Source organism: Ictidomys tridecemlineatus, chromosome 4, assembly GCF_052094955.1.
Source record: "Ictidomys tridecemlineatus isolate mIctTri1 chromosome 4, mIctTri1.hap1, whole genome shotgun sequence".
NCBI classification, from domain to species: Eukaryota; Metazoa; Chordata; class Mammalia; order Rodentia; family Sciuridae; genus Ictidomys; species Ictidomys tridecemlineatus.
The window spans coordinates 189,995,671-190,006,977 of NC_135480.1; the positions used below are offsets into that span (position 1 = coordinate 189,995,671).

The 11,307-nt window shown below is 43.8% G+C and overlaps 1 protein-coding gene across 1 annotated transcript; it reads right to left on the reverse strand.

Moving 5' to 3' along the window:
- Window positions 1-1,184: 1,184 nt before the first annotated feature.
- LOC144376912 (major urinary protein 4-like) lies at window positions 1,185-5,436 on the reverse strand. The gene is made up of 7 exons (XM_078045174.1): window positions 5,302-5,436; window positions 4,680-4,816; window positions 3,632-3,705; window positions 2,854-2,964; window positions 2,425-2,526; window positions 2,209-2,254; window positions 1,185-1,460 (listed from the first exon to the last, which is right to left on the reverse strand). The coding sequence occupies exons 1-6, from the start codon at window positions 5,395-5,397 to the stop codon at window positions 2,229-2,231; spliced, it is 546 nt and encodes a 181-aa protein (XP_077901300.1). The 5' UTR covers window positions 5,398-5,436; the 3' UTR covers window positions 1,185-1,460; window positions 2,209-2,228.
- Between the last annotated feature and the right edge of the window lie 5,871 nt (window positions 5,437-11,307).

Consider the following 11,307-nt stretch of genomic DNA (forward strand, 5'->3'; position numbering starts at 1 on the left):
GGTGGGTCTCTCTGGCTCACCTCCTGGACCTTGGAGGTGCATCTTCAGCCTAAACCCTTGCCTAGCTTTTGTGACACTTGCCCCCAACAATGCATTAGTGGCTCTGCTCTGTCCTCAGATCCCAGAGGACTTCATTGCTCGGCTCCATTTACTCTCTGGTTCCCATGTGGTTTCCCCTTTTCTTTCATTAGAAACGTATTGCTCTGCTTCTGATCTATAGATATTCCCCTCTGTCTTTGAGTGTTCTTAATATTTCATGTCTCATTTGCACATAATATTTGGAGTTGAAGGGGGTGGGTCTCGGTGTGAGCTGCCTTGATCTGGGGATAGACAAGGGACTTTTCATGACTTTCTTTGGGCTTATTTTGTCGGCATGTGGTACTGCCCACTGTTTCCCATCATCAATGTGGCTCTTGCTATTGTTATTTATCTTCTAAGTAATCTTGGGGACATTGGAACATGCATTCTGGGCCTCAGCTTTCCTGTCCCTTAAATGCCACCATTAAGGAATGGCAAGTCAGCTGTGGTGCCTGTACTAAGGATGTGCCTGTAGAAGGATGGCTTGGGCGAGGGACTTTGAGGCTAGCCTGGACAACATTGTGAAACTCATTTCAGAAGGAGTGGGGAGGGGAGGATCCTACCATAACTGGTGGGCCTTCTACGTAGCCTTTTGCCATATTTTGGAAACCAGACCAAGTATTTGAGGAGGAATACAATTGAACCTGATTTAGCTTTCTTTCTGGGGACAAAGATAGATACAGGAAGCTTCAAATGTAGATAGTGTTCTCTCATTAACCTTTGAGCCTAAGATGATGGAGACTTTATTTTTGCACAGGGCATGCCCAAACCACATTGAGCTGGTATCTGTCACAGCACTGTCACTCTCTCAGTGACACACTGAAAAAGAGAATTCTATGATAGAGAAATTATGAAGCAAGTCTTATATTCTTAGAGTACACATAAGGTCTTATGGGGTTACTAATATATATGCAGATAAAATCGCAAGCAGCCTTCAGGGGACTTGGGATGATGGTCCAAGGATTACTGTAGGAGAAGGGAGAATCCTGAAACACAGAGTAGACTCTGAGACACTGGAGGAGGATTTCTGGTGCTGGGACCAGGAGGTCCTCTCATTCACCCACTTTAGCCTCCCATTCTCCCAGAACAAGGACGAGTCACAGGACTACAGGGCTGATCATTTATTGAAGGGGTAGAGAAAGACCTTCTTCATGTAGAGTTGACCTGGGTGTGGCAAAGAGAGAAATTTAGAGAAAGCCTTTGATTCTTGGTGAATGGATGAATCTTCCTCAGCAATCCGGGAAGATCCTCGAACTCCAGGATGACACATTCATATGTGACAGTGGTGGAAATCAGGTGACAGAACTTGTCATAAGGTGGCATAGCAATGAGGAAGGAGATAGATGATGCTGGAGCCCAGGTGAGGAAACTTTCTCTCTGCCCTGAAGAGAACACAGAAACTCATCACTCATTCCTGGGATTGAACTGAGGACAAAGGGAAATTCTTATCTTTAAAACCCGGGTCTGTCCTTCAGGTTGGAGGACAATGGAAAGATGAGTCAGTTCCAATCTGGAGTGAGAAGTCAAGGATGTGCAGAGTCAGAGAAGATATTCTTATCCTAACTGGAAGGTGAGATGGCTTCCTGGGCTTGGAAGATGGACCACAAACACAGATTCATATTTATATGGGTTTCATACTCACACCCTATTTTTTTTCCATTACAACCTTCACGTCCTCATAACCTTAAGCTCATTATCAGTAACTGAGCCTTTTTTACCTGCATCCCCTGCACATAGCACTCTGTAAGGAGCACGTCACTGCTTCCTCCTGTGTTTGCTTAGGCCATTTGTGCAAAAGTTCATGGTAAGACTAGGTCCTGACCCAAGGTCATGCAACTCAAAACTGTGTACAATTTGGTCATGTGTACCTCCCTCTGCAACAAAGATAGTTGGAAGGGGAAAATTTAATTGGGTAGGATAGCTTCTCATTGCCTGCCATCTGTGTGACATTGCCACAGCACATTGTCCAGGGCAGAGCACCAGATGTGTAATGCCAGTGGGCTTATAGAGAGTACAGAAAGCCCTCGATGTTGTTTTTCTTCATGCAATCTTTGGGCACACGTCCCTAATGGTTTATGAAGACACTGTTCCCCGGGCCATCCCTCTGCATGAGGGTCAGTGATCACCTACCTCGAGACTTAGGACTGTGTTCAACCTCGGGCCTGGATACAGCGGTCTGCAGAGGCAAAAGAGAAGACATTCAGAGCAACCTTCCCTATTATTTTTCCCTAAGAGTAATTGGATGCTTCTCCATGTTGGCACAAAGGAGGCTGATTATCTTCACTTGGATTTTCCTTTTCTATGGACATGAATTTCAGGAGGAGAAAGCCAGCTAGCTAAACTTACCAACAGTGGTCAGGTCCAGTATGTTTTCCTTAACAATTCCATATTTTTCACAAAGCTTTACAAATTTCTGCTTGAGTTCTGAGCTCACATCTGCTGCTCGACCTGTGGGAACAGTGACATTACTGCTGTGACTTATGTCTTGACAATAGAAGAGAATGAGAGGACAGGGCTCCAGGAGAACAGGAAAATGGGTGGTGACAATTGTATGTGAGGACCTGTTCTGAATCTGACATCAGTAAGACATCTTTCTGGCACAATGAGAGATCTCATGATCTCCCCTCAGTGAGCCTGAGGACTCCCAAAGGTATACATCTGTCTTCAGTGGGGAAGAGACGGTCTGGGATAACCTTGGGGAGATCATTTTGTGTCTCGGGTCCTTCATTCCCTCTCCTCCCACCCAAGATGAGTGTCAGCATGAAAATACTTTACCGTAGCCCTCCAGCAGTTGGAATGTATTCCCATTATTTTTATTTATGAGGTAAATAATAATGTAGTTATCATAGTCCGTTTCGAGTACTTTAAATATATTATGTCCATCATCTGTGAAGGAAACAGAATACAGCTCAGAACTTCTTTGGTTTGTGGGAAGCAATGAAAACTTTTTACCTATTCTTGCCCATGAAAAAATACAATGCATCTTCTAGAAGACATATGTAATGCCTTCCATTTGTAACTCCCTGGGCCTCATGAAGGACTTCTAAAAAGGACACTGGTAAATAGACCATGAGTGTAGAGCATTCGGACTCAGCAGCAACTCACCCTCTATCGTCCTTTCTGAGACCTGTCCACTTCCTTCACCATCTCTGTCAATAATGCTGTCTGTCTTCCCAATAAGCCCTCTGGCATTACATATCTGGTGCTACATCCTGGGCTATATGTGTGCAATGGCCACCAAGCATATTCTCACAGATGGCAGAAAACGAGAAGCTGTCCTACCCAGTTTACCTTTTCCCCTCCTGCCAATTACCTTTGTTGTAGAAGGAGGCACGTCTGACCAGACTGCATTCTTTGTTTGATGGTATTATAGGAATTGGCTTTGGCACCTAAGTTTTTCCTATATACAGGACCTTGGTTATTAGATGGCCCCTATTATATTACTTCAATGAGAATTAATGAGTCATTGATAAATATCCTGATGATATTGGAGTTCAGTAAATTCCTTGCAGTTGGAAATATAATTTAGAAAGAACATTTGTGGTCTACTTACATTCAACAGAATATACACCATCCTCTTCTGTTTTGTCACAAACAAACTCAATTGCAGCACATACTCCATTTATACTGTAAAAAAGAACGAGTTGCTGCCCAGGACATATTGATGAGGCTGGCTTCCTCGTCCCCTAGTCTACCTATAACCTGGGTTTCTGATTCCACCTAACTTTTGAATATTTTTTGTGCAATTACCAAACAGATTTTCTTCATAATTGTTTCATTTACTTTGATACTTGGGAAATGACTTAAAAAGTGCTGGAACTGCTTGTCTCCATTATTACTACGACTTCCCATACTTAGTACTAATATACCACAAGCACTCGTTAAGATCATTAGCTAACTATGCAATAATTGTGCCTCTCAGCTGAGTTCTTTATGAACATCACCTGACTCAGTCTTCACAAGAAATCAAGAGGGAGAATCTTTATGACCAGCTTTTGTCCATGGAAAATGAAGGTGGGAAGGGATGAATTTTTTTATGGTACTAGGGATAAACCAAGGGGTGCTTAACAACCAGGATACATCCCCAGCCAGTTTTTAATATTTTATTTAGTGTCAGGGTCTCACTAAGTTGCTAAAGCTGGCTTTGAAAACATGATACTCCTGCTCAGCCTCTGAGCCACTGGGATTAAAGTTGTGCACCACATCACCTGGTCAGGGATGGGTTTTCTTGGTCAACAGCTGGTAAAAATCAATTCCGTCTGTTGATTCTAAATCCCATGCTCTTGAACTATTCCATATTGTCATGCTAACCTTGATTCTGATACCCCTCTGCCCTCTGCATCCCCCACTTCTAATCAATTTACTCCTGTAACCAACTCTTTATCCATGAATCTTAAAAACTTCCAGGTCTATCAAGTCCTGGGTCAGTTCAACTGAGGGACTGTGGTTTTGGATGCAGGCTCAGTATGTATGTGCACATGTCTGTGTGCATGAGTTGGTGTGTGTGTGTGTGTGTGTGTGTGTGTGTGTGTGTGTGTTTAGGTTTAAGATTATACCTATTCTTTCATTTTCCATTTCCCAACAAAAAAAGCCATACTTACATCATGTGGAATTTAAAGCCTAAGGAAGAGTTCTTCAACGCATGGATATATTCCACAAAAACCCTCATGCTACCGTTTTCTTCTATCTTTTCCTTTTGATCAGAGGCCAGGAGAATGGAATACCACTCCCCTGAATACTGCAATAAATAAGAGCAATGGTTAAGTGAGAAAAGCGGAGAGGGAAGGCCACAGACACTCTTCTCCTTGAACTCTTGGCCTGTGGGGCAGGGCTCAGATGAGAAGAGGGAATTAGAACTCAGATCATTTGACAGGACACCTAGGACATTTCCATTGTCTCTTCAGTGAAAACGGAAGTCCCCAGCACTGTTGCATTTTTTTTTTTTTTGAGAGAGAGAGAGAGAGAGAGAGAGAGAGAGAGAGAGAGAGAGAGAGAGAGAATTTTAATATTTATTTTTTAGTTTTCAGTGGACACACATCTTGGTTTGTATGTGGTGCTGAGGATGGAACCTCGGCCACATGCACACCAGGTGAGCGTGCTACCGCTTGAGCCACATCCCCAGCCCTTCTGTTGCATTTTAATATTGCTCTTGTTCAGGTCTGAACCCACTCCTTTAACATGCCACCCGTCAATGTCAAAAGTCGTAATGCTCCACAGTTTTACCTTGGACGAATCAAAGTTGCTTGTCACAGCATCATGGGTTCCCTCTGTGTGAGCACAGATCAGGGTCAGTCCCAGACTCAGCAGCAGGAGCTTCATCTTGGTAAGGAATAAAACTGTCTCCTCACAGTCCCCAAGAGTGAGTACGTCCCCACTGTAGCTCCACCCCAGCTCTCGTTTTTATCTAATCGTGTTGGTTTTTTTTTTTTTTCCTGTCTAGGTGCCTCCACCTTTCCTCCTTTCTGTCCTTGGAATGGTCTTTCGTTCTCTGAGATGAAGCCAAGGATTGTTCTTGCCCTTTTGAAACTTGGCTGTCCCCCCTCTTTTAAATTTACTTAGTGACCTTACATTTCTCAAAACATATTCCCATGAAGAGTCATGGATGCTCTACCTGGGAACCAGAGCTTCCACTGGGAACCAGATTTAACTGTAGGTCTGGCTTGTTGGACTCAGAAAGCTCATTGTAAGTGGTGGGAATGAGCACCATTGGGAAATGAAATGTGTGGAGGGTCTCTGCTCTGCTGTTCACCTGGGGTATGGCATTAGGTGAATTACTCAATTTTTCACAAACTTCAGAAACAATGAGACTGTCTTTACCAAAGATGCTGCATAGGATCTTTGTTTATCACAAGCATTAAAACAGGGTTGAATAAAACAATGTCCTTAATGTTTGGTATCTTGTATTGAGAATATTAAATTCCTTTTCCTTTTTCTCTGAACCCAACCACAGCAACCTTCTGTCTCCCCACAATAAATCGACAAGTATTTAATTCTGAGTAAGACTACGCCATCGCCCATATGAGAATAGAAGCACTAGAGAGATCTTTTCCTTCAGAAAACCTTCAATGAAGTTGAAGGAGTGCTTCATGTACTCAGATGCTTAGTTTCTATGAGCACATGATAGGATCCAACTGAGTGACCCCAAGTCCTGACTAAAGTACTGGATGATGCTGGGGAGGTGGCACCATACAGAAGGGGCTTTGGAATCATGCAGACCTGAGTGTCAATCCCATCTCTGCCATACCAAAGCCATAGGAAATACTTTAGCCTCTCTGAGCCTTAGTTCCCTCTTTATAAAGACAATCATTCCTGACAGATTACTGTTGGGGTCCAATGGGACGATACCTGTAAACCCCTCGGCATAGTGTCTGGCATAGGTGGAGCTGGTGGGGTCAGAGCATACTTCCTGGGAAAGGTGAGGCTTGGGTAGGTCTCTGAATGTTGGGGAGGGGGATTTGCAGATGTGGAGAGCATGAGGGAACCACATTCCAAGTGAGAAAAACACTATGAATTAGATCCTATGCTGCCAGCAAGGTTGTTAAAAGCTCTGGTTCATTCCTGCCCCATGCTATTGGGCCCCCAAAACAGAAAGAGGCTGGCATCCTGGGAGAAGGTGGCACAAGGCAATATACCTTGTAGCTGTGGCTTTTTCCTTGTGGGACAGTTTAAAAGTCATCCCGCCCCCCCCCCCCAAAAAAAAAACCAACAAATCACCCCAGCCTCTTGTGTGATCATTCCTCGTTTGTGCTCCACTGACATCCACTCACTGGTATTTTGAAGCCTATGCAACTTCAGCCATGATAGGTGGCTCTGTGTTGTTCTGGCCCCATAATGGAAGGACTGAATTTGACAAATGGTGTCAGAGGGCATGCAGTTTATTTCCACCAGTTTGTTCTCTGCAAATAGATCGCAAACTGTGAGCCAACAGGTTTTGAAAGTGAACCCCACTGTTCCAGGTTTCTGATGCTGGGCGGGGAGCTGACTACCCTCGCTGCATACACCACTGCTTACTAGGTCTCTGTCCCACTTCTCCACCACTCCTAACTGACTCTGCACTCCCCAGTGCCACGTTATACCCTTCTGTTTTTATTCAGTGTGAGAAAGCAAACTCCCTTCTGAAGATTTTTCTTGTTCACCTTTATACCTGTGACGTAGTGTCACCTTTGGCATGTTTGTCCACAAAACCCTATTTTTAAAGCACTAAGGATTCTTGTTACTAGAAAGAAACTTCTAGAAAATGCTTTTGTAAAAAGGAATATTACCATCAGGTAATATTCAATGACTCCTAATTTATATTATTGGCCACAGCAGTAGAGAGAGCTTAGAACTGAAGCCTACTCTATGCTAGGCCTCTGCCTGGCACTTTGAGTGCTAAAGTGATAAACAAAATGGGACTGTGCCCTCAAGAAATTCCTGGCCAGGGTAGGGAGTGATTTGAAAGCAACCCAACTACAAGACAAAGAGTGAAAAAATGGTATGGGAAAATGGGAGCCAATGTAGAGGAAAAAGAGGAGAAGAGAGAAAACATGATTAGGTCCAATTAAACATGGATCCCCCAATGCCTGGTACAGAGCAGGAAGATGAGCAGAGCTTTACCTAAGGAGCACAGATCCCCAAGCAAGCTGCAGTAGACTCTGGCTCTCTCCTCCCACATCAGAGAGGGAAATGGGTGGTCTCTGGGAAGGGAAGAGTCTGTGCTTCTGGCAGGGGCTAAGGGGTGGGATTTAAGCCCCCGAATAGAGTACTTCTTCCTTCAGCCATGTGAAGAGCAGCACTCTGGTGAGCATGTCTCTGTGGGTACAGTAGTAGCAGAGGGACAGAATGTATTACTCTCATCTGTCACCACCCCAGAGAGCTAGTCTTCAGAACTTCTCTTTCATGGGTCCAACTAAGTATGGGCCTGACTCAAGAGTTGTTCCAGGGCTGGATTCCATAATGTATACATATATCAAAATATCATGTGGTATACCATAGACATATATGATTCTTACTTGCTAAAAAATTTTTCAAAATGTAAAGATTACCAGAAAAAAGTCATCGCAGCCTCTTAGGAACAAAATATTGACAACTGAATCCAAACTACTATATTAACAGTCAAGTTACAGCAACTAGTTTGAGGTCTTTAGAATTCCACAGACTTGAAGCCATCTGGTGCTCAAAAGAATGATCTTGTTCAAAGTCATATTTGCTGAGGGAGCTCCGAGCATAGCCTTATGTCAGGAGTCCTTGTTCAAAGACAAATAGGTATAATGGGAAAATACAAAAGTTGCAGTACCGATTCCATCTGTCCTGGGGCCAGAAATATAAAAATAATATTTTGACGCTGGAAATAAAGTAGGAATTCAAGGAAGAGGTAGATAAGTGCTTTACAAATATTACTTCATTGAATCCTCATAAGGACTCTTCACGGTCTGTGCATTATCCTGTTTTACAGTGGTGTAGATTAAAACTCAGAAAGGTTAAGTAATCATACCAAGGTCTATCAGATCCCAGAGCTCTTCCTCTTCTTATTAATTCCAGTACACGGATTAGAGCTCCTTGTTGCTAACATGAAGGGGAGAGGGTTATGCAGAAGCAACAGGAATAAGTAATACTGTAGACCCTGAGAGGCCACTGCCTGGTAGTTGCTACTAAAGAAACCCCATGGAGACTCCTTTAACATGCAGTACCATAGTTGTCACTGTGAAAGTCTGATAAAGTGAAATGTGAGTGACGACTCTCTCTTGGTTCACAAGCATTTGATGTGTGGGTGGATAATTTGGAGGTTATTGCTTTTCTAATAAGGACTTAGAAGTTAGTTACATAGCAAAAAGCAAGAACTATTCCCTTCCATTCATGACTTTGAATAAAGTACCTGCTCACCAACGGTATTAAAACTCTTCTAGCAAACACCACAAATAGAGCATTTTATAAGTGACCCAAAGGGATGATGACAGTTTTCCAGGTAGCTGAGAAATGATTGGTCCAATTAATGACTGACCCAGCACAGGGTGAGGAATTTATGGAGTTCAGATATGACCAGATAACAATCCATTTGTATTTACTTGACTGACCAAGTAACTTGACTGAAACTAACTAGCTAATTGGAAATGAACTTAGTGACCTTGTCCTCAGTCACACCCTTTCTTGAACAAATCATTCATTGAGAATAGCAGTGGAAACATTCAAGTCATGCTACATGATGACAAGGCATATTTAGTGCCAAGAAGAATAACAATGCACACAAGCTTGTTGATCTGGGTGTAAAATGGAAGTATTCCTTGGTCCCCTCGGGGCCAGGATGATCATACAGTCTGCTGGCGCTGACTCAAGACCAGTTCTAACTACGTGCTCTCATCAGGGACAGAAGGAGGCATGGTGCTATCGACATCCACCTAGGTCAGTTGGATCCTCTAAAAACACAGACCTAGGAGCACAAAGAGTACTGGGGAGTAACTCTAGTGAAAGGAGCAAAAAGGAAGCAGAATTAGCAAAGCAGCTGGAGGTAGATCTAACAATATTTCTGTCAGCCCAGGAAAATTCTGGAGCATGTTAGAGTGGTAACACAGTTTTGTTCAGGCACTTGCTGGGGACACCCTCAGAGAGACCTCAACTCCAAAGTTGAGGTGGATCTGGGTGAGTTCACAGTGGAGGCCATCAGCTAACCACACTCCTCACAACTAGGCCACAAGTCTCTTCTTGGGAAGGGAATCCAAGTGATGCATCTATGTTTGACAAACCATCCTATTATCTCAAAACAGGTCATTTTTCCTAAGAGGTTCAGACTCCTCTCTGGAGAGAGGGAGAGGTGGAAGGATCCCCTTTCCTCCTTTCTGGTTGGAAATTTTTGCTACAGTGAGGGTTCGTGTATATAAGAGAACGGGGAATCCCAGTTTGTGTTGTCTCCAGGTCCCCTCATTAATAACCATTAAGTGCTTACTTACCTGTAGCCCCGGGGACCCAGAGTAACATCCTGAAGTCTCTCAATAGTTGATCATTTAAGACTAATTTAGTCTAATGGCCCCAACACCACCAGGTTTGGGGAGGGAGAGAGAATCCAGCAGGGGAAGAACCAGTCTTGCATCTTTGACCCTGAGGGGAAAAGGTCAAGGATTCCCAAATATAGTCACCCATGTTACGATTTCACCATAGGGGCACTTGATTTTAAAAATAAGAAAATTTTGCTTCATACTATCATTGTGAGGGTTTGATGCAATTAGTTACCTAAAGAGGTTGGGACAGAACTGGTACAAAAGTGTGTTCCATTAATGAAAGCTAATCATATCCTTTTTTTTGATTAATTTATTTATTCAACAAATGCCCACCATGTGAACCTACTATGTCTAAGCACTGGGAATACACTACTGATCAAAATAGCTTCTATCCCAATAGTTTCACCCTTCTAGAAGCCAAGCTGTGCGAAAGCTGAAGTTGTACCTTCCATGTGAACCCTTGCCTGAGCTGGGCCCCTCAGAGCAAAGCTGTGCCCAGGCCAACACCAGTAGCTTGGTCACAGTTAGATACGGAAAACCCCAAGATAGTGTGGCCTGGGAAAAGGGAGTGACAAAGAAAGACACACATTGAGAGCTTTCATCTCTCCCAAGGTAAATCCTTTTCAGAGTCTGGCGACTGGTAGGGAGAGAGCATTTCATCAAACCTAGAATGACAATCTCTAGGAAACACTGATCTTTTCCAAGATAAGTCCTCCCCAGGTTCTGGCCACTGACTCTCAACCCAAACCCCAAATTTTCTAAGTCCTCAAACTGACCTGCTCACTAAATCACCTCTCAGTGTAACCTGTATAAGCCCAAACTCTTCCTTTGGCCACTGGCTCATTTTCCACCAGGAGAGTGGGTCCATTCCTGTGGGTGTAATCTCTTTCCTGAATAAAAGGCTGAAATGATCCATGGAGGTTGCGTCTGGCCTGGTGCTTTTGTGCTAACAGTCACCAGCAGCAGCCCCACCATCTGCCGGTGGCTCACCTGCTGCTGCACCATGGCAGCCAGGTCTGATGGGCCAGATGACAACTGTGGCTGTGGGCTCTGCTGTTGAGCACAAACAGGGTCACACCATCCTTGGGTCTTTAGTGGGGAAGTAAAGCTGAGCCCTCAAAGCCTGATATCACTTACCTGGAGCCTCGGGGAACCCAGCCAGCACAGCAGCAGCAAGCTTGGTGGCCCTTAACGTTCATAAGATAAAACAATTTTTGTAGTGTGTCCAGAACTGATAAACCCAACCTGATCTTTTATT